Source organism: Artemia franciscana, chromosome 8 (assembly GCF_032884065.1).
Source record: "Artemia franciscana chromosome 8, ASM3288406v1, whole genome shotgun sequence".
Taxonomy (NCBI): domain Eukaryota; kingdom Metazoa; phylum Arthropoda; class Branchiopoda; order Anostraca; family Artemiidae; genus Artemia; species Artemia franciscana.
In genome coordinates, this window is record NC_088870.1 from 5,402,688 (window position 1) to 5,427,750 (window position 25,063).

General features: G+C 34.0%; 1 protein-coding gene across 1 annotated transcript in view; it reads right to left on the reverse strand.

Annotated features, from left to right (window-relative positions):
• The window catches only part of LOC136029899 (isocitrate dehydrogenase [NAD] subunit beta, mitochondrial-like), a 152,476-nt gene that overhangs the window by 69,262 nt on the left and 58,151 nt on the right, over window positions 1-25,063 (reverse strand). The window contains exon 6 of the mRNA XM_065708391.1: window positions 15,213-15,377. Coding sequence (XP_065564463.1) covers window positions 15,213-15,377 — 165 coding nt within the window. The remainder of the gene's footprint in view (window positions 1-15,212; window positions 15,378-25,063) is intronic.

The window sequence follows — 25,063 nt, forward strand, 5'->3', positions numbered from 1 at the left end:
TAGCACTGAAAAAGTTAAATTTGCGTGCCTTTTCCGGAATGGAAGGGCTGGGCAGGGCAGTGGAAAATCATAAAGCTGTTTTAGGGCTCATTTATCTTCCATTTTTTATGTGTAATCATTTTTTATAAGTTCTAATTGAAAACAAAATCATAAAGTGCCATGTAGCAACCAAAAAATGCACTTTGGGTGTCATTTCCAGAACGGAAAGCCTGAGAAGAATAAGAACGGTACTATCATAGTCTCCAAGGTTGAAAACCCTAATCCTGAGGTTTACAATAAACCCTCTTCTATATTCCCCCTCCAGCCCACTTAATATAATCCATAGAACGTCTACTGATTAACAGATCTACAAGGCTACTACAACAAGATAGAAAGCTGTTTAAGGGCTCATTTGAAAGCTAATTTTTATATATAATCATTTTTTTTATAAAGGCGAATTGATAACGTCATCGTATAGTACCATATGAAACCCAAAAAATAGACTTTGGGTTGTTAATCTATTTTTTTTCCTTTTTTTAATGAATTACCGGAAAAAAAACCCTTTTCAAATGAAAGACTCCAACAAAGGAAGTTTTCAAAACCTAGATAGGGGCAAAAACTAGGGTACAATTGCCCTCAATAGGACTACCACGGGTAAACTTTAATTACTTTATTACTTTAATTTTTTCGTATTATATTTTTATATTTTAATTAAGTATTACTTTAATTTTGAGTCTTCGATTTTGTTTCCATCGGCTATAGTTTTTGAAAATGTAATTCTTGTTATTTCAGTAGAACTTTAACTGTATCAGCAGTTTTTATCAACTTGGGTTTTATCACAGATCAATGTATTTGAAATATATTTGTTTCCATTTTTATTCATTAAATTCAATTGAACCTCGTACCTATGGCGTCTATTGGCAATATAATCATAGCATCTACTACTGTTTTTCTGTGTTTTATTTTTTCTATACTTGGTCTTTTTATTTCATTGACAAGCTTTAAGATAATAGGTAACCAAATAAATATACAACACATCTAAAAGAAACTATCAAAAGCTAAAGAACGTTTATCCTGGACAGTCAGGCCATTGTACAACTTGTTGCTGAACCATTTTCCCCTTCCAGAAAATATATTTCCTGACGACAGGTGACTGGTGTACCATAATTTATTCATTTCCTGTATGGCAAAAAAAATATATCCGGTTATATTTCAGGCAAAAAGCAACAGATACTTCTGCAAATATTTTATCCATTTATCAAACACAAAGAGAAACATTACTCATCCTTTTTGCTACTGCAGGCCAAAGAAATATCCTAAATCAAAGCGTTAATTCCAGTAACCAGAGGAGCGTTAACTAGAAGAGCTCAAGTGTGAAAATCATTCTCTTAGAACTGGAAATGGGAGATTTCAGCAATTCCAAGATATTCAGATGCTTTTTTGTAAGACCAAGGGAAATGGTGATTTTAAGCAGTCAGTTTACACCGGGAGTAAAATATAGATTCAGCTGAAAGATTACTACAAAAACTTGTAATTTTGAATGTTGGCGTTAAAGCTGAAAAAAGGTCCATGCGCAAAGTTTTGAAAAATAGACTTTGGAAAATACGTTTTTGGTATTTTTTGTTAAAAACAATTGGAAAAACCAAAGTCCCTCCTCATTAGATTTCGAATTTTTTCTTTGCCATGAATTAATGTCAGTCTAGACTTTGTTCAATAAAATAAAAAGGTATATTTTTTTTCCCCTTTTCAAAAAATTTATGTTCCCTGAGAAAACTAGTAAGCACTAAGTTCAGTTAATTAATGTAAGAATTATTTATCATTATTGTTTTATTAACTATTATTAACAAAAGTAATTAATTTTAAAGGAAAACTAATAAAAGACTAATGAAACGTTATGCACATACTGATAAAGCGTTCATCTGAAACTAATTAAAATTAAAGAAAAACTTCATATTCATTTAATATTACGTTGTTAAAAATTATTAATAAATGTTATTAATATTACAGAAAAACTATTGGAAACCTAAAAGACAATTTTTTCTTTTTTTTTTTTACTTTATTAAAAAATGATTTTTTCCGCACTAGAGGTATTGGTTTAGCCTCCAAAATAGGAGAAAACACTTGACAGCTCCGAATTCCAACTCCTTCTGTATCTGAAAAAACAAGATACAATGCATCTTGGACAAAAAAAAAAACTCCTACATTGTAAGAATTGAAGAAGATGTAGAAAATGGATTGGACCACTTGATCGAGCGTACTTTGTTTAAAAGGTGGTTAAAAAACATCAATTTAACAAAAAGTGTCACAGCGACTTTTGAATACAGTAGCCCAGTTGTCTGATGATGGTGTTTGGAGTGCTCATTTGCAAGTTAATATTGCACTAGATTACACATTGATTGCACTAGAAACACATTAATTGCAAAAGAAACAAACAAAAAGGATATAATTAAAATTGCTGGTTTGAAAGTTAACATTGCACTAGATTACACTATTTAGAATAAATAACGGATGGCAAAACCAAGCTAGGGAACGCTATAGAATACTCATAGGGTACTAGTGTTAAAGGTAATTTTGTTGGGGTTAGAACACGAAAACACAAAATACAAAAAGCGCATCTGGTGATACTGTTTGAGTCCTCATTTGAAAGTTAATACTGCATTAGACTCAACATTAATTGCACTAGACAGGTGGAAATGAATAAAACAGGCAGCTGTGGCATTTTCTGTGGCGTTAAATGATATGGAATGACAAAAGACAGATGACGGTAATATAATGACGTAAAAGAAACAAATAAAAACGCCATAGTTAAAATTACCAAAATAAACTTGATGTGGCAACAGTGGTGGTTCTGGCGTCTATTGTGCCCGGAGCAAGATCTTGATTAGCGCCCTACCTCCTGTCTCCCAAAAATGCTCATTCATCTACGCAATTTTACTTTTAAACAAAATTTGAATACAAAATATCACAAAAACATTAAAATTAATTGAATTCGGTCTACTTACATTTGTTTACGAGGAATGGTGATGGAGATATGGAAAAATGAAAACTTCGGATTCAATTTACTTATATTTGCTGCTAAATGTAATCTCTAATTTATTTTAACAAAAACAAAATCGCAAAAATTACAAAATGATTATAACCGTTAGATTATTTATTTGAAATTTTGCGCCCTCCTAAAATATCTGTGCTTGTGGCAAGTGCCTCCTCTGTCCTCCCCTAAAGCTGCCTCTGTGTGGGAATGTTTTTGGGGTAACCGGAGGCACCCACTCATAATACTGAATTTCTAGTAAGCTTGGTAAGCTTATAAGGTAGAAAAAGCTTGTAAAGGCGCCTGAGAGGCAAGTATGAAGAGATGTTTAGAATAAGAAGTTCTTTATATTACTCTCCTTCTGTTTTTCTTCTTACGGAGTTTATTCTTATTCTGCATAAATATTCTATGAGATTATTTATATTCTAATATAATATTCTATATTCAATGAATGTTCTTTTTTTATTTCGTAGTTTATGGGGGCTTTCTCTTCTCCTTCTACTGAAGCAGTAAACTTGTTTAATATACAAGTTGAACTCTGTTTTCCTGAACACTGCAAATAAACAAAGCTTAAAAAAATTAACACATCACGTCTTGTAATTTCTGATTCTCGTTTTCTTAGCATTTGTCAAAGGATTAAGTCCGGGGTGCTCAACGCAACCCTATATCTAGGAGTGCCACCTTTTTCATCTATTTTTGCTTATGATGTCACAATTAACCTTTCCACATGCACCAAGGTAAAAACGTAACATAAAAATTTAAGTGGTATCAAAAACAAAGGGAGGAGGGTGGAAGAAATGATTCTCTTTCCCCCGAGACGGGAACAAAAGATAACCTTCATAACAAAAACAGAGCAAAATTATGGCCAGACAATATTTTTTTGTGTTTTGGGGCTCTAACCCAACAAAGAAATTACTTTTTTAAATTAGTATTCCATTAGTATTTTATAGTGTGCCCAAGATCGGTTTGCCATCTGTTACTTATATTCATCCATTTCAAGAAATATGCTTGACCCATTTTAATAGGCTCCGGTCACTTTTGGCTCTTAAAAAGGGCACTAAATTTTCATCTTTGCATTTTTGCGTTTTGCCAACCAGCCTCTAGGGACAGATATCATTAGGGATCGGAAGTGGAGATACTTGGGCCATGTTCTCCGAGTGCAGGACACTCAGATCCCAAAAGCCATTTAACATTGGCACTCAAACAGAAGTCGAAGACGGAGAAGACCTCGGAACACTTTGAGTCGAACATACCAGTCTCATCTGCTTCTCTTCAACCCGATTGGGAAGACATATACACAGCTACCCAATTCAGAAAAGATTGGCGAAGTCTCGTGGATGCCCTGGGTGCCTCTGGCGGCACAGGTGGATCTAAGGTCTAAGGTCTTTCTTTACAAGCTACTTCTTACCCTTTTGACTCAAAAAGAAAATATAGAAAGTGGAAAGAGAAGCCACAGCAAACTGTATGGACCCAATGGGTCGCTAATTAGAAACGTACATCTCTAGACACAAAGAGAACAGAGATCCCTCCATTAAGCTATTCTTGGAACAGATCACAGAAACCAAGAATGTTACACAAATACATGGGACCCTGGAGTTATCTCTATCCCTTTATGGTTTTACAAAATGGGAACATTACAGAAACAGCCCTAGAGGAAGGAGATCTTATTGTTCTTGAAACTGTCACTCAGTAAACAGTCGAGCTTACGGTCTTTTGTTTGTATTGCTTCTATTCGAAATTGTTACTTTTAAAATTTTGACTTGGAGAATAGAGTGAGAAATAGATGAATTCAATTGTTATTTCATTGTGGGTGGTAAAATAAAAAGTTATTTACAGGATACGACTGAGGAGCATGGGTGCTAATTCACAAAAGTGTGTGGGGGGAGCATAATTTTTCAACCTTTTTTTTAAAATGGAGATACAAAAGGGGTGTTTTCCAAATCTATGGGTGGCAATTTTACTTTTTTTTCATGAAGATACAAAAAAAAGATATTTTCAAAGTATAGGGGGAAGGACAATAGGATCTAGGAGAACACATTTGCACCTCCCTCGATAGATGCCCCAATAGAGGAGGTGCGTTCGTTACTGTGTCAGTATTAGATGGTTGCACAGTCTAACGTTTGTGCTATAACAGGAGCAATGGTAATCTCCAAACCTCTGCTTTTACTATATATTAAGTACAGATAGGAATGAAAAGCACTAGCTCTTAAACAAGCCCTTGGACAGTTCTCTGCGATATTCCGGCGCCCCCAAGTGCCACTAAAAATATTAAAATTGGCTTTCGTTGGATTCTTAAGACGGAGGGCTGCAAACCTCCTATTAAGTGAAGGTACACTTCGTTAATAGGTGTCAAATGGTGACTCTTCTGTATTTGAAAATTTATCAAAAACGCGTTTTTTATTTTTCGGCTACAATGGGCTGTGGTTTGCTCTTTACTAGGTTGTAGGTACTCCTGCAACTATGACGACTACTGAGCAGGGTGAATCAACAAAGGAGAAGAATCCATGGTGCAGTTTTTGTAAAAATTTTAAAAGAAAGACAACTGGAAAACATTTCGGTGGAAGGGAAGTTTCAGGGGGGGTGAACTTTCCATAGGAAAATTTTACACTGGGGGTATTTGCCAGAATTCATATATGTAATTCTTTTTATTTGTCTTACTTTCTCTTTGCCGACTCAATTTTACATGTGGAAATGCTAAGGATAACAGTCCAGAGGAAATTTTTACAGGGTTGTCATTGTCTAGAGCAGTGGTTCTCAAATCGTGGTACGCATACCCCATGGGGGTACGTAAAAATCTTTAAGGCGTACATGAAAGGCGAGGAAAAAAAAATCAAAGGCGAAAAATCACGTGAAAGGCGAGGAATCAAACAATAAAAATTAACAATAGATAAATGACTCCTAAAGAAAAGGCTTCATGAAGATCTGAGTCAAGTTCTTGGGCCATCAACTTCGCAAAATGGAAGTTAGTTCTGAATGTCTTGTTACTAATGAGCAGCTCAAGGGAAAAAAACGAATAACTGGCAAATAAATCTAAAAGTAAAAAAAGAAAATATAACGATTTGTGCTTAAAATTATGTTTTATGTCTTGAGTGCCTTGTCAGGAAATGCGGAATCAGCGCGTCTTGTCAGGAATTATATTTTTCTGTTTACATCTAATTATATAAACTAAACTTTTTTATATTAAATTTATATTACATTTTTAAAAATATAATTTACTTATGAATTTTTTTTATTATTTATATAACTGAAACTTCAGACGAGACTAGTCCACAATACGCTGTTTGTTCTGAAATTTATCAAACAAATCAATGAAACTTTCTCTTGTAAAACGCCATTTTGAAAGCAAACATGAGAATTTAGTAAAAAAAAAAAGGAGTTGCAGTACTTTGAACGTATTTTGGAAGATCGTATAAGCAGGAAAAAAACAATAAAATAGTTATTTCTGGTGCAGAATGAAGTGCTCTAAAAGCTTCTTACAAAGTTAGTCATTTGATGGCGAAGTCTGGTAAAAACTATACTGTTGGCGAAAATCTATTCCTCCCTGCCACAGCAGAAACTGTTTCTTGTATATTTGGAGAAAAAGAGGAAAAAAGAATTTAAACAATTCCATTATCAAATCATACCGTTTCAAGGAGAATTAGTGATATGGCATATGATAAAAAAGAACAACTTGTCGGAGCAATTAGAGGTATTCCTTGCTTTGGAATTCAACTCGATGAAACCACGGATGTCGCTGAATAGCCGAACTGATCGAATTTGCACGTGGCCATTTTTCAAGATGAAATATTGGAAGATATTTTATTTTGTAAGACACATAAAACATCGACAAAGGGTGAAGATATTATCAAGTTTTCCAAAAACCATGGTGAAGATATTGTTAAATTTTTTCCAAAAACCAGCTCGATTGGAAAAACTGTGTGTCAGTGCATTTGGATGGTGCAAAGGCTATGAGCCGTCACATCACGGGGCATGTGGGGAATGTTGAAAAGGAATGTTGAAAAAACCATGGTGAAGATATTGTTAATTTTTTTCCAAAAACCAGCTCGATTGGAAAAACTGTGTGTCAGTGCATTTGGATGGTGCAAAGGCTAAGAGCCGTCACATCACGGGGCATGTGGGCAATGTTGAAAAGGTTTCAACTGAGTGTAAGCTCACTACATGTGTACTTAACCGAGAGGCTTTGGTGGCTAAGAACCTCCCTGATGAACTTAAAGATGTCCCTGATCAGAGAGTTAAAATTGCTAACTTCATAAAAACTAGACCTTGCAAACCTCGTTACTTTAAAATTAAATGCCAGGAAATGGGGAGCCTCCATGATAACTTATTGTTATAAACTGAGGTACAATGGCTTTCTCGAGAAAATGTTGTGCCCTGTATATTTGAACTCCACAAAGAATTATATTTTTATTTTACAGAACACAAATCTCATCTGTCTGCTGTATTTATTGATTTTGATCGGCTTCTGAAGTTGGCTTATTTCAGTATATTTTTGAAAACTCAACACCTGGAATTTATCCATGCAGGGCGGTATTCCTGATACTTTTTATGTAGAAAAAAACTGATGCAATGGTAAAATAGGTCATTCTCTGGGAAAAATAAATAGGCAATAGCGAGCAAATAGACAACTGCGAGCCGTTTGAAAGATTATATACATTTTTGCAAGATAAGGGAAAGAATCCAATCTGATTTCACTGCAACTCATGACTCATATGAGCCAGCATTTGAATACATTGAAGATCCGCATAAGAGTGAACTTTCAACATTTGAAGAAGAAGAAGAAGAATGTGAGATTTCTGGATCGGTATTGGGAAGGAAAAATAAAGAACTGTCAACCACTGCTGTTAAATGTCTTGTAGGGTTTTCCACCACTTGAAAAGGGTTTCTCAAATTTAACCTATCTTAAAAGTAAATCTAGAGACAAATTAAATGTTGAAGATGATTCAAGATTGTACATAACTTAGTTAGAGCCCAATTTCAATAAACTGTTTCAATTTCAATAAAAGGGAAACAAGCTCATCCTTCTTTTGTAAAAAATGTCCATTTGTTTTTACTTAAACATGATGCGTAATTGAGTTTGATAGGTTAAGGCTTTAAGATTGCTTTAACAATTTTAGCTATAGTTTACTTAGTACCGGTAACTGAGAAGGGGTACCTAAAATATTTTGTGGGTAAAAAAGGGTACAGTGTCTAAATTAGTTTGAGAACCACTAGTTGAAAAACAGTCAGAAATTAGATTATTTTTCCAATGAAAGTTTGCTAAGAAAATTTTTCCTAGCTTCGGCAAGAAATTTTCTGGAAGAATTTGTAGCGAGAATGGAATAGCCTGGGAGATTTTCTGGCGGGGAAAGGGGTATTTTGCGTGGGAGAAACTTTACATGAAAGGATTTTTCATTAGGAGAGGTCTTCCGTGAGGGAGCCGGATTTCCCACCATATTTTGAAAAAAACGGTCAGAAATTAAATAAAAAGAAACAAGTTTCAACTGAAAGTAAGGATCAATATTAAAACTTATACGAACACAAATTATTACGTATATGAAAGGGGTTGTCCTCTCCTCAATACCTCACTCTTTACGCTGAAGTTTGACTTTTAAGAACGACTCCTGAAATACGAGGGCCGCTTAATTAGAACAATAGGAAGCTTTCTTAAAAATACTAAAAAAAAACTAAACTTGAAGAGCGAGGTAATGAGGGTGCAACCCCCTCGCATACGTAATAATTTCTGTTCGTTTTAAGTTTTAATGCTGCCCCTTACTTTCAGTTGAAAAAATCGTTGTTTTTCCTTAATTAACTTCTAAATAAATCGATTGGCTGATTGAACTCGTGAACCATAATGACGACAACGTAGAATATCATTTTGAAGTATATGTTATTTGTTTTGTGCATGTTTAACCGTACATTCTTAACTAAATTACGGTTATTTTTTTAAATGATCTTTATTTTTAAACCTTTGGATTTAATGTTTTATTTCTTTCAAATCTTTTACTTTAATCTTTATATGTACCCTTTATTTTTACATTGAGTGTGCTCCCCCGCATCAGGAGCGATATAGGTGATTTACTCTTTAGCTTTTATCCATCGGTGAGTTACTTAACGATTGACAGCTACCACGAAAAGCTCTCAAGGAGTGACATCTACCACTTAAGAATATATTCAGTTTATATTTACGAATAAATTACTAAACTAGAAATTACGCATTATGCGAATATACGATAAATAGTATCCTTTAAGCGTTAGTTATAGCATCTAAATGCATGAAGCCAATTTTATTCTATATTATAGCTCAGAAATTGACATAACATCTTCTTTCAGGGTCCTGAACATTTTATGATCTTATTTATTTTTTCAATAAAGACATGGTCTTAATTTTTTCCACTGTCAATTAATTTTATTACATTTTTAATCAACTCCATTTTGCCAATTTTAAACCAAATCACAAATAAAATAATTGGATGGAAGAGAGAGATAGATTCTAAGACCAAACTAATACTACTACTGCTACTATTACTACTAATGCTATTCCTACTATTAATGACAACTCATCCATCACCAAGACACCCGCCAAAGCTGCGCACGCTACTCTTCCGCCCCAATCTGTTAAGAGCTCCATTCTTTATTCCATTCCATAAAGCTCCTATTTCGTTTAAATCGTTCCTTATAACTTATTTCCATTCTATTTGACGACTATTAATGACAACTCGTCGCAGCACCAAGCCACCTGATGCCACCAAAGGTACAAACGCTACTCCTCCGCTTATGTTAAGAGCTCCATTCTTTATTCCTTTCCATAAAGCTCCTATTTCGTTTAAATTGTTCCTTGTAACTTATTCCCATACTATTTGATGGCTATTAATGACAACTAGTCGCAGCACCAAGCCACCTGATACCACCAAAGCAGCGCAAGTTACTCCTTCGTCCCAATTTGTTACAATCTTTATTCCTTTCCATAAGGCTCCCTTTTCCTTTAAATCGTTCCTTCTAGCCTATTTTATTCCCATTGAGGACGTCTCACTTTTCGTTTGACTCCTGATGGATTGCCAAAGAAAAAAAAAAGAAAAATTAGCAGCCAATCATTCTTCGTCCGTCAAACGCGACCTAAGCATCTTAACATTCATTTCACGATAACCACAGATAGAACGATACAACTAAATTTAATTACAGCTTATTATTTGATAATTCATGCGTTGGGTTATTCCAATATAATATCTAAAACTAGTCTAAGATGATTTCTCAGGAACACCATTCCTCAACCTTTCGGAGCGCTTACCATTCATAGCCACACTTCACTATTGTCATCACTACAGGTTCTAGCATGTCATTCTTAGCTTGAGGGCTAGTATTCCTATTCCTCCATTTTATTTTATTTTTTTTTTTTTTTTTTTTTTTTTTTTACTGCGGTAGAACATATGCTTATAGGCTATTCTACTTTTACATTTGTAGAGCGTCCAATGTCTTTAGGTAGAAATGCAACCTAAGTAAGTGAGGCTATCCGCTCGGCTGATCTTCTACTTACCTGAAATCCCCTCTTCGCCCTAATTTATTCCTATTTTAAGCGACTTAGTATAATTAAAGCAATGTAGTTATTGTTTGTTATATATACCATACAAAGATTGAACCTTATTAAAGCATTTTTTTTATCAGCTGTATGAAACGCCTGCTTGTAATTCATGAAAGTAAGGACTATAGGGGCTGATAATTCCAATATGTTTCAATTAACCGAAAAAATGGTTAAAGCTTGAAAATCTGTTGGTAATTTTGGTAAGTTATCTTAGTCTAATACCTACGCAAAATCCAGACTAGCTCTTATCACCGTTCTAATAACATGATAAATCAAGATTTCTCTAAAATCAAGGATTGCTTTCCGTTTATCTCTAATTTCGTAATCGCCACGATCCGAGAACTCACTTAACATACTATTAGAACATAAAGTCTTGTGTTTTTCTTGATCCTTTTCCTGTAACCACTCGTTTCTAAATAGAAATTCGCTGCCAAACTATTAAGAACTATTCCATTATTTTTTATCTCATTAACTAAAACTTCATCTTGGTTTAATACATTCTTACATTATTCTGCGGATCTTTAGAGGCCCTGTTCCAACCTCTAGTTGAGAAAAGTCTGGGCAGAATATTTTCTCTCAATTTTTTAACATGTCTATACGATATCTTACTATTTTGGCAGCTGGATACAGCTTCCAGATCCTCGGCAATTTTACCCGTAGCCTATAAACACTCTCTTTTATTCACATTTTAATGCCTTCTCTACTCCCCTTACTTTATACTCATTCTCACAAGATCTATCACTCCAAAACTTCTTTTACGAACCCTCCTCCCTTTTACTAATCTTAAAGTGTTTTCGCTAGTATTCCTAGCTGTATTTTTAACTTACCGCACTATGACATCTTCTCTACTTGGCAAATTATTTTCCTAAAAGCGTTCCATCCATCTTTACATTCTTAAATTCTAAACTCTCCAGTGTCAGATCCAACTGTTTCTAGAAAGATCCTTTCAAATGCCCATACTGGAGTCTATAAACGTCGTAATTACCTGAAAGGCAGTTATCCTTCCTGAATTTCTGCTGTAAATTGACTCCAGGAACTACTAGATGGTCATCTTTGCTTTTAGCGTCAACAGCGGCACTTCTCTTAACCTAATATTCTGTATAGATCCTTGCCACCTCCGTCTTACCATGACCTGATTGGCATGTTAACTTATGGGCTATGTTAAGACCGGATACTATATTGATCTTAACTATAGTTAGTGCGTCTACAAAATTATAACAGCCTATTATCATTGCTATTTTCCTTCTCTTTACCAAACCGGCCTGAGCAAGGATACTGAACAGCCCAATTGTGCCATGCTTAGTAAAAATACCATTCTACCTGAGATAGTTTGTATTTGTTCCTTTGACTGTGTGTGAAATTCGTCTGAGTTGCCACCAAAATGGCCACCACGTTGTTTTCGACACTTGGCGATACTCTCTTATCAACAAGAATCGATATCCTATAAAAGCCGAAGTCTATACCGTTGACTCATTATACTGCCACAATGGTTCGCATTGGGAGAGCCATCTAAATTGTCACAATGGGAGAGCCATCTAAATGTCAGTTGTAACAAACCTACATCGACCCTTATAGCTCCTTCCTATGTCATTTGTAGATATTTAACTACTCTCTAAATTTCCAAGTCTTTACGCACAGCTACACAACAAACTATTTTTCCATTTGATTTGTGTACGTTCTTTATTTTTAATTCCATTCTCCTTTATGTCAGCCCTTAAAATTCTACAAAATTGTATTATAATTCTTACCCCTTCCTTGCACTTTACATCCTTTTCATGTACGAAAATGAAAGTATTCCTTGATTTTTACAGTCTTACACGTACGACTATCCAAGAAAACGTCTTTATTTTAACTCTTGTCTTATGAGTCATCACCTTAAAAATTCAGACCTAATTATGTTACAAATATTTCCTTTCCCTTTAGATTCACATCCTTTTTCCTTCATAAATATCTTTATTCTTATTTATCCATTTGTAAATCTATGCAAAATAACCTTTTTTACACTATATATCTTTTGTTACATTCTGTTTATACCATCCCTTAAAATTCTGGCCGAACTATAATGCGAAGTCTCTCTTCCCCTGCAGTTTTAGCTCCTTTTTCATGTGTAAATATGAAACGAATTTTGATAATCCCAGTCTTACATTTATAACAATCTTATATTTACAGCAAAGTGGAGTGGTGCTCTGCTTGGCAATACGGGGCCCGGGTTCGATTCCAGCTTTTGCAAGGCTGGGGGACAGGCTATCTAACTGTCGCCGTAAAAAAGACCCAGAAAGGGAACGTCAATTTGACACTCTATCTGCTATAATGGATCTGGTAGGTCTTAAACTTTTATTTGTCTATTTGTAAATGCATACAATTGAACTCTACTTTCTACATTTTTAAACTTTTGTCACATTCTTCTTTATGCCATTCCTTAAATTTTAGTTGTCATTATATTGCCAATTCTTCCTCTTACAGTTTTACATCCTCTTTCATGCATAAATACGAAACTAATCGTCAAGTATTTCACCCTTATCTATGCAATTAAAAGTTTTTATCAACATTCATTAACTTTTGTTACGTTTTGTTTATGCCATCCTTTAAAATTCAGTTGTAATTATATTACAGATTCACCATCGTTCCTTGCATTTATAAATTCGTTTCACGCATAAAAATGAAACTAATCTTTGATCTTGTCCCATATACAGCTCTGCAATTAACCTTTTTTTTCTCAGCATCATTTAACTTTTTTTCTACTTTATACCTTCCCTTAAAATTCAGGTAAAATTATATTACATATCCTGTTCTTCCCTTACAATTTTACTAGCATAGCAGGTATATTACTAGGGTCTAATTAACAAGCAAGATTGTTAATTTCCTCCAAAGGATATAAATTACAACTTTATCGTTATTTCACATGAAATACTATTGAAAAATACCTCATCTAAATGACCTTATAACTGATATTTTACAGAAATGAACATAGCAATAATAACTATAAATTGATAGAAAATAGATAATAATAGTGAGGAAAAATAAAAGATAATTTATTTATCCATGCCAGTGAATAGGATTATTCACAGGAATAACACAATCCCCACATACCTTAAAAACAAAAAAGATTTTCTGTTTAAATTTCAATATATCACAGATAATTATTATACTCTCAAGAAAGCATAGACAAAGTTGAGTGTGTGTAGGGTGGCAGCACTTCTGAGCTGAAACTGATATTCGAGTTCAATTGAATATTAGTTCGGTAATCAGGGAAATTCTTCTGGTACCAGGCAAACTTATATTACATATTCTGTTCTTCCCTTACACTTTTACTAGCAAAGCAGTTATATTATTATGGTCTAATTAGCAAGATTGTTATTTCCCTCCAAAGGATATAAATTACAACTTTATCGCTATTTCACACGAAATACTGTTGAAAAATACCTGATCTAAATGACCTTATAACTGAAATTTTAGAAAAGTGAGTTCAGTAATAATAAATATAAATTAATAGAAAAAAGATGGTAATATTAAGGAAAAATAAAAGATAATTTATATCCTTGCCAGTGGATAGGATTATTCAGAGTTAAACCAATCCCCACATACCTTAAAAACAAAAAAAAAGATTTTCCGTTTAAGTTACAATATATTATAGATAATGATTATACTCTCAAGAAAGCATGGACAAACTTGAGCGTGTGTAGGGCGGCAGCATCCACACCCATGCATAGAATATTCTTTTAATTTTCGCCTTTTCCGTCGCCTTTTTCTTTCATTCGGAGCAGGTATGAAAAAAAAATTCCAAAGCTGCCAGTAGCAGAATTCGACAGAATTCAAGGCTGCCGACACTTTAGCAGCACAACTTGTGTTTTGACAGCTTTTCTTCGAGCAAAAGTATTTTTATATGGAAAAATAGTATTTTCAGACAAAATCCGCCATAAGATTTGAAAATTGCCTAGTAGCATTGCTACTTTGCTACCCCACTTTTTGCACGGCGAATTCGAAAAAAAAAATTATATCCAAGTTCTGTTCATTTTTAATACTAAATTATAGCCCAATATAAAGGGTTATCCCAATATAAAGTGGGCTACCGCATCCTCGACAATCCACTGTCTATACCAAATTTTATCATTTGAATACTAATGCTTCAAAAACGAAAATCGTTACCCCCTAGAAAAAAAAACTGTTGGAAGGGAGGGGGAGGGTTTAAAACTCAAAAGTGATGTTCAGTGATTAACGTTAAATTTTTTCATGGAAGGAGGTTTCGGACAAATATAGCTTCTGAGGGTAGTCCTCTCCCTTCCATCTCCAGACAAGCATATAACTATCATTGTGAAGCATATGTTTTTGATGTTTGCAGTCCAGGCTGGATTGATGCATTTGTTTCAGATAGCTCGGTATAACACTTGCCTGGAGCCGAAAAGGGTCAATTTCACATGTCCTTGAATCAGAGCCTAGAGTGCATGACCTAGAGTTGGGTTTTATAGTCTATGTCGGGAGAGGACTACCTGAAGTTTGTCCATCACCCATTTAAGTGTAAGGGGGACGAATTTGGGGAGTTCTGTCAGAACTTCGCTTTACGCTTGCTTTTGAGGATTTTTTCTAAATGGAAAATGAGTCTTCCAGAAGGTACTGCCCACCCTTAACCTTTGGTTACACCCGTGTACATACCTCTTCACAGCATCTCAGAAACAAGCCATCGCTGAGTTTCATAATATTTGCCTTGTGAACGGCAGTGACCTTGGATCTTCCGTGTTTTGTTGCATAATCAAAAGCGAACTTCGCAATTCTTTTTGATTTGGTTTCGGTAATAATTTTCAAACATTCCACGACACCCTAGAAACCAAAAGTAAATTCTTAGCAGAGGTAGCAAAAGTGAAAAAACCAGAAGGTGATTTATTTCCGCAGCCAATAAAGAAGTAGCTTGGGAATCCTTTTCATTAGATGGTACTACATTTTAATTTATTTGCACTTATTAGAAAGTAATTGTCAGCTGTGTTTTCACATTTTGTGAAAGAATGAATATCAAAAAACGTAAAAGAAGGGAAACCTAGAAACTGAAGAAAAGCATATAACAACAAAATAGAGCAAAAAATATTTTATTAAAAGGAAATCAAGAAGGGGAAAGACAAGCTTCCTTTATTGATACTGGAACAAAGTACGTCAAGTGAGGGCAAATCTTTACACGGTTGTCAAGCGCGCAAAGAAAAAGAGTCGAAAATGAAAAAAATATTTATTGAACAATCGAGGGTTATGATTAATAGGAACAAATTTCGAATTCACATATAGTACCTATACCAAAGAATACTTCATTAGAGAAAATAAGAAAAAAAACAATAGGCTATCAATCAGGGCTTATCAGAGATATACCATCAATTTATATATATGAATATTTCAAAGCTGACAAAGCCATATTAAAAAAAAAAGACTGACACAGTTAAAAAAAAAAGTTCCTACTTAAGGCCCTCCATACCTTTTAAATAAAATTTCCTACTGACACTATGTATCAATAAATCATATTTCCAAGTTTCTTCCCATTTTTATCTGTTTTTGAATCAGTTTTTATTAATTATTATGTTCTGTTACATAGTCTAGGGGTATGAAATCATTAGGGAAGGCTTCTGGGGATGAAACACAAAAATTGAACCATAAAATGAACATAAAATTAGCGATAAGAAAGAATATAAGAGAAAGGAGATGTTGATTTAAGGATCCTCAGATATAACTTATCATTTCCAGTACTAAACAACCCCTCCCCATAAATTCCCCAGGTCATGGGATCTTAAACAAAATATACCATATTTGTTTCGGTGCTATATTATCTGTTATAATATGAAAAATTCACAAGTAATCTTAGACCAATAAAATTGATGTATCGACATTATCCACAATGACCAGACAGGCACGTACGCAGGAATTTTTTTTCGTGGGGGGGGCAAAACCTCGAAACAGCAGATATAAAGTAGCACTTTTTTATTTAGTAATGCAAAAAGCACGTATATCGGAAAATAAAGATTAACTTTAATCTGTAGTATTGTAGCGGATGGAGAGGGGGAAGAAGACTGAAGCCTCAAAAATACGTTTTAGGCTCAGGTTATGTTCATAGCGATTTAGAACCAGTGATGAATCTATTATATCCCACTGAAAGGGAAATCTTAGGGTTAACAGTGCAATATGGGTGCTGTGGGGGTAGTTCTTTTATTGCAAAAACGTAAAATTAATAAAAAATGATAGTTTCTATAATTGATCCATTAAAAGCTGTACTTTATCCTAAAAAGGGGGATAAACGCCCTAATATCAAGGATAATTCTATTTTGCTGTGGAAAGAAAGCTTTCTTTACAAAAAAAAATAACAGTGCAATTGCTAATTACTTCAAAGAGGGTAAAAAGTTAGACAGAAAATGGGTTAATAATTGGGCAGTGACTTGACCGGATAATTGCATCCTGTAAAATCCCCCAAAACAGGCTTCACACATGTATCTAGATTCTTAATAAATGTCCTACTTTTGCCAGAAATCCCAAGAAAACAAGGGGAAATTAAGCATTTCACAAAATTTCGGGGGGGGCCGAAGGCCCCCCCTTGCGTACGTGCCAGGACCAGACACTGTTACAATCTTACGGCAATGCAGCTTGCAGCTTCCTAAACTGTTTTGAACTCAGCCTCATATTTTTCAGTGTTCGTGTTTTTTAAGTCCTCATTAAAAATAAATTCATTTTTTGTTTAGTAAAAATCCAGTTTTGTTGGCATATTTCGTACACGAATATCTCTACATAATTGTATGAGAAACTACAAGTATCCTGAGAGTTGATAAACATCCCTTTCCTCTCATTCTTACTTTTTCGTAAGGATGTTCAATTACATCCGAGGCAAGTTTTCACTGGATTAGTGACAAGATTACGGGTAAAAAGAATCGCATATATGCATAGTTTTATGGGCTTATTTTCAATGGGAGGGGGGCAAAGTCTCAAAAGTACATAGGTATTAAACGAATTTAAAGCATTGTTGGGAAAATCTTGAGAATCTTTTGGGAGCCCCCTCCTTGCTTTATTTACTAATTTTTTAAATAGAAATTTTTACCAATTTTGTTTCCTCGTAATTACATTAGTAGAGTAGTATATAATGGAAAGATAGTAAGGAAACTTTACTTTACCAAGCAAGAATTCAAAGAATGAAGTAGGTATTTTCAAAGACGACACTGCCTTTCCATGACGTACAAATAAAAGTTCAAAGGGGACAAATCCTTTTATTAGACAGTGAAAACAATAACAGAATCCCTGGATATTTCGGTTACATACACAGTGGCCATCCTCAGCAGATAAACTAAAATAATACAAATTTGACCTCTGTCTCCCGATGCTTTCCACCTCTGTTTACCTGACAATGAACCTTCTCATTCAAATCAAGCCAATGAACCGGAAACTAAGAGACAAAGAGATTTGCTTCTGTAACTGCGTTGAAGAAAATAACAGCACTAAATAATATGTAATTATTTTGTATAAATATCGATGTTTAATTTCTATTATTTTAGTTTATCTACTGAGGAAGACTACTGTGTATGTGACCGAAATATCCAGAGATTTTGCTATCGTTTTCCATAAAAATTGAACCATAAAATTGAACCATACCTTTTAAATAAAATTTCCTACTGACACTATGTATCAATAAATCATATTTCCAAGTTTCTTCCCATTTTTATCTGTTTTTGAATCAGTTTTTATTAATTATTATGTTCTGTTACATAGTCTAGGGGTATGAAATCATTAGGGAAGGCTTCTGGGGATGAAACACAAAAATTGAACCATAAAATGAACATAAAATTAGCGATAAGAAAGAATATAAGAGAAAGGAGATGTTGATTTAAGGATCCTCAGATATAACTTATCATTTCCAGTACTAAACAACCCCTCCCCATAAATTCCCCAGGTCATGGGATCTTAAACAAAACATACCATATTTGTTTCGGTGCTATATTATCTGTTATAATACAAAAAATTCACAAGTAATCTTAGACCAATAAAATTTATGTATCGACATTATCCACAATGACCAGACCAGGCACGTAGACGGGAATATTTTTCGGGGGGGAGGCAAAACCTCGAAACACCAGATATAAAGTAGCACTTTTTTTATTTAGTAATGCAAAAAGCCCGTATATCGGAAAATAAAGATTAACTTTATTCTGTAGTATTGTAGCGGATGGAGGGGAGAAGAAGACTGAAGCCTCTAAAATACGTTTTAGGCTCAGGTTATGTTCATAGCGATTTAGAACCAGTGATGAATCTATTATATCCCACTGAAAGGGAAATTTTAGGGTTAACAATGCAATATGGGTTCTGTGGGGGGTAGTTCTTTCATTGCAAAAACGTAGATTTTAATAAAAAATTATAGTTTCAATAATTGATCCATTAAAAGCTGTACTTTATCCTAAAAAGGGGGGATAAACGCCCTAATATCAAGGATAATTCTATTTTGCTGTGGAAAGCAAACTTTCTTTACAAAAAAAAAATAACAGTACAATTGCTAATTACTTCAATGAGGGTAAAAGGTTAGACAGAAAATGGGTTAATAATTGGGCAGTGACTTGGCCGGATAATTGCACGCTGTAAAATCCCCCAAAAAAGGCTTCACACATGTATCTAGATTCTTAATAAATGTCCTACTTTTGCCAGAAATCCCAAGAAAACAAGGGGAAATTATGCATTTCACAAAATGTCGGGGGGGGGCACGAGGCCCCCCCCCTGCGTACGTGCCAGGACCAGAACTGTTACAATGTTAAAACAATGCAGCTTGCAAGAAGTTCCTAAACTGTTTTGAACTGAACCTCATATTTTTCCGTGTTCGTGTTTTTTAAGGCCTCATTAAAAATAAATTCATTTTTTGTGTAGTAAAAATCCAGTTTTGTTGGCATATTTCGTAGACGAATATCTGTACATAATTGTATCAGAAACTACAAGTATCCTGATATACACATCCCTTTTCTCATTCTTACTTTTTCGTAAGGATGTTCAATTACATCCGAGGCAAGTTTTCACTGGATTAGTGACAAAATTACGGGTAAAAAGAATTGCATATATGCATAGTTTTATGGGCTTATTTTCAATGGGAGGGGGGCAAAGTCTCAAAAGTACATAGGTATTAAACGAATTTAGAGCATTGTTGGGAAAATTTTGAGAATCTTTTGGGAGCCCCCTCCTTGCTTTATTTACTAATTTTTTTGATAGAAATTTTTACCAAGTTTTGTTTCCTCGTAATTACATTAGTAGAGTAGTATATAATGGAAAGATAGTCAGGAAACATTACTTTACCAAGCAAGAATTCAAAGAATGGAGTAGGTATTTTCAAAGACCACACTGCCTTTCCATGACGTACAAATAAAAGTTCAAAGGGGACAAATCCTTTTATTAGACAGTGAAAACAATAACAGAATCCCTGGATATTTCGGTTACATACACAGTGGCCATCCTCAGCAGATAAACTAAAATAATACAAATTTGACCTCTGTCTCCCGATGCTTTCCACCTCTGTTTACCTTAAACCTTAAACCTTCTATTCAAATCAAGCCAATGAACCGGGAACTAAGAGACAAAGAGATTTGCTTCTGTAACTGCGTTGAAGAAAATAACAGCACTAAATAATATGTAATTATTTTGTATAAATATCGATGTTTAATTTCTATTATTTTAGTTTATCTACTGAGGAAGACTACTGTGTATGTGACCGAAATATCCAGAGATTTTGCTATCGTTTTCACTGTCTAATAAAAGGATTTTTTCCTATTAAACTGCTATTTGTGCGACAACAAATGAATAAAGCCAAGTGACTGAACTGGAACAAAAACTTTTTTTAAAAATAATAGCCCATACGCCATATTCTAGATCAGTTCGAGTACAGGGTAAATAATTTAGCAAAGAAGAAAATGTCTAAATAAAATCCTTTAATTCAACACTTTATTCAAATATAACTTACGAGGGGCATATTTTTGGGGTATATTGAGGGGCAATATTGAATTACGGTAATATGATGAAAGCCAGCAAAAGATGAGTACAGTTGCCGAAATAAAAAAAAAAAAATTTCGTTAGAAACTCTCCGATGACAGGTATTTCCAATTTGACAACTCTGAACTGAGAACTGATAATTGAGTTCAATTAAATATTAGTTCGGTAATCAGGGAAATTCTTCTGGTACCAGGATAATGAAAATTAAATGTGACTGTTTGAGTTGGATTAGTGTGAATTTACGCAACCATATACATCTTACAAAAAGATGAACCATCGACAATTCAATACTTAATTAAGAAGACCTTTAAATGCAACTATGTGGTTTTTAATAGAAGCGGGTATCAAATTCATAAACAAAAACGTGGATGAAAAATCATTAAAAAACAGCAAAAAACATAAGACCCCAAACAGGTAAGATGATGTAGCTTTCCTTTGAAGATGTAGTTCTCTTTGAGAATCCCCCTGAGGAAGAATGACTCTTGAAACACAAGGCCAGTTTTATTAAAATAATAATATTTTTTGAAAGTTCTTAAAAATACTTTTAGCGTGAAGAGAGGGGTACTGAGGAGGGGGCAGCCCCTCTGATATACGGAAAAATTTATGCTCGTTTTCTTTTTTAATAATGCTTCTTACTTTCAGTAGGAAACTTTTTTTAATTTAATTTTGTTTTGAATAAGCATCAAAATTCGACTAGTTTGATGTATCCATTGTTATTAATACGCTGTTTCTTAGAGTTTCGGTTACTATTGAGCCGTGTCGCTCTTTACAGTCGTTACCACAATACAGATGAAAATGTAATACTGCCCTAAAAACGTCACAATTTTAAAAGAACCAGATTTATATCATAGGAATAGGCCTAGAATGGATCCAAGGGGCAGAACTGCTTTTATTTTAATGTCTTAATACTTTAACTATGTAATTTCAATCCCATTGTAGTTCAACACTAATTCTCGTTCGCATTTCTATCTGTGAAATAAAAAACAATTTGTGGAAAAAGCTGTAAAAAAAAAGTCGATTATTGAATAGAACTTCGAAAGAGGAAATACTCCATCGTCAAATAAGCAAGTTTTCATGAATCATCAAAAGGATCTTATTTGATTAAAAAGAGATTTTGCAAGACTAACTAAATAAGTAAAAGCTTCGATCAAGCACGAAATGCCTACTAATATAAGCCAAAAATGCTCCGAGACTTTTTAAAAACATATGGAGGTGGCAACAGCAAAAACAGACAGTAATACGATAGATTCTCAAACTTCAAAAGATGTGCTGCACATACACGATTAACGCTACGAGGTTCTATCGATTCTCGAGTCTACGTTGATAAAGATCTTATTCTATAAAGATTACTTTGTCAATGTTGGTATTACCTGAACAATTGTTTTGGGTCATGAAACTGTTGTTAATAGATGCATTTTGCATTTTTCTCTCTTGCAAAACTACCGCAAACTCACCGTTATGGAGTTATTCCGGCACAAATATTCTTGTATTTATACATATAGAATTGCAATCATTTCCGTTTTCGTTGATCGGATATTTGAAATCGCGAATCTGTAATAGTTTAGAAACAAATTTGGGCTATATATTTACACATTAGGGGGGTGGGGGTAAAGCATAGCATATATTACATACGTAAACTAACCATTGTTGTATTTAATATATGCTATGCTTCACCCTCCCCCCTAATGCGCAAATATATAATAGCTCCATAACGGTGAGTTTGCGGTAGTTTTTTACTGTTTTAAAAAGTAGAGTTGAGAGAAAGAGCGAAACTTTAGCGTAAAGAGCGGGACGTTGATGAGGAAGCAGCCCCTTTCATATACGAAGTAATTTCTGTTCGTTTTAAGTTTTAACGTCGCTCCTTACTTTCAGTTAAAAAAAAAACTTGTTTTTCTTTTATTTAATATGAATTTAAAGGTGATTGTAATAGGATGCATAGTTGATAGATTAAATTAGTATTAAATCATTAAATGTAATGTTTTTTTATTGAGGTGTGTTAAGGAAGAAGTTGAGTGCGAAGTGTTAGGTGAGAGGTAGCAGGGTGAATGGTGTTGTAGTTGTGTTTATGTTGAGTTGTCTTTTTTCGGGTTTTTGTTTTGGTTATCCCTCCTCCATTTCATACTGTGGCATTTGGTGGGGATGTGTTTATGTTAAGTTTTTTATCAATAATCGTTATTAAATAAATCAAAAATTTAATTAAAATTAGAAGCTTAAAAATATCAAAAAAACAAGTTGGATATTCAAGTTGACAAATCGAGGGAATCAGGCTATGCCTCTTTTTTTTCTTTCTTTTTTTTGTCATATTTTGCTTATGCCACAAGGTAGTACCTGATTATATATAATCAAAAATAAAGTGTAATTCATCATACTATTTATGCATTTAATAGATAAGTAATGTAATAATGCAAAATTTGTTTACGTATAACTCAAATATAACAAAGGCAATTATTTGAAAAACATAAAATTCCATGAAAATCTTAAAGTCTTGTGATTGCAAGGCAAATGGCGAGTTCAGAAGCTCTCCTTCATACGTTTCACAAGTCGAATAGCATTTTGTGGAAAACGAGACTTTTTTTTTGCTAGTTTTACATTTTACAGTGTAATACTGAAATTCTGCATTGTTTTTTACATAGAAGGCTCTTAGTCTATTCATGGGTTCTCAGACACTCTGAATTTGAGAATGCATCTTGAATTAGCATATTGCCCTTTATGGCCGCATTATCCTCTAACATGAGCCTTACGGCTATAAAATCCAAAAGGCTTATTGGCAAATTTCCATTTTGTCAATAAGTTTTATCTCTAGATAAGAAAGAAAATATTGGGACGTTATACCTTAAACCCTAGATCCCCCAGTACCCCAGAGACGCCTAGGGGATCCAGAAAGAACCGTCAGTAATCCCTCATAGCGCTGCTTCCCGGACACCTAATGAGACTGAGGTATATAATATGGAGCAATAAAAAAAAGGTCTATAGGGAAAATGTGGCGAAAATATTGTCTGACTGTAAAGAAATCTTAAATGGCACTACAGGTCTCGCCCTAACCAGGAATATAGGTATGTTTTTCTTGTTTCTTTTTATATTAAACTTTTCTAGTGGGAACTGAAAATATTCTAAGTCCTCCCCCTACCCCTAGCCCCCGTGTTAAGCCAAATACTATATTATTATAGTATTATTATGGAAAAGCTTTACCGTTATTATGGACCGTTATTTACCATTATTTACCGTTATTCACCGTATTATACCGTATTACCGTATAATTATACCGTATAATACGTTATTTACCGTATTATTATTTACCGTTATTTACCGTTTATTATGGAAAGTTTATATTATTATGGAAAAGCTTTACCGTGCTCTGTGCTAGAGTTACAAAGGGTGTACCAGGAAAAAAGCTTCGCAAATATGGGATAAAGAGAAGCATTTATAAAGCGACAACCATTTCCATTGAAAAAGACAAACCCTTATGTTAAGCTTCTCTATATTGAAATTCCTTGGATATTGTTTATTCCTTAAACTTGAATTCCCCAAATCTCCTTGTGTTAATTTGAAGCAGTTCATTAAACGTTATTAAGTATAATGAAGGTAGTGCTTTATTGAAAATATCAGATAAACTCGGTAATGAAAAGGTTCGATACTTCATCATTAACAAACAAACTCTAAGAGATGTGAGTTAGAAAACAATAAAAACACTAAAGAATTAAAATTAATATTTTATTTAATTTTACGTTAATTTCACTTTAATTGCTTTTTATTCTATTGATACCTGAAAAAAAATCACTTTTGTTGTTTGAAGTTGAACTTTTGCTATCAAATGTTATTTGCAAAAGTAAACTAGGGAAAGGAAAAGGGTAAAGGCCCGTTTAATTCAAAGTGCGTCATCAAATTCAGAGTCTGAGTACACATGAATAGCGATTTCCTGGGCCACACTTTATGCCACGAGGTAATGAATGAGGTAAAATTGGTAATTGGGCTAGCCACTAGCTACTAACACTTTGTGAGAAATTATTAATTGGGCTCAATCAGAAACATTGAGCTACAAAACGTGAGTTTTAAAGACGAGAGGACTAACTGAACTAAGGTTACGGGGTTACCAGGTTTTATCATGGGCAGATATTTTGTGTAAAGCTTCTAAGCCACGTTTGTCTCAAGCATCAAAGTAAAAAGCCTAATTCTTTAAGTATTTCTACAACTGGTACAAGAAAACATAGCCATGTTTCAGGAAATCTCTAATTATTTCGGAAGCGCGATAGGTTACAGGACAACAGACCTGAAGAATCCGTCCCCCGAGCTCAATATAAGAACAAGACAATTTTTTCCGTTTAGCGAGATTTTACCCTCTTATTTACCCCAGCCATAGTTAAAGTTCTTAATAAGGACTGAAAATTTAATTTTATCAGCGATTAATATTACTATTAATTTATTATTAATCAAATAAGTTGTAATATTAACAATAAAACGTTTGATTACATTAATAATAAGTCAGGCAATCAAAAATGATTATGATGAAAAAGAGGACTACTAGGACT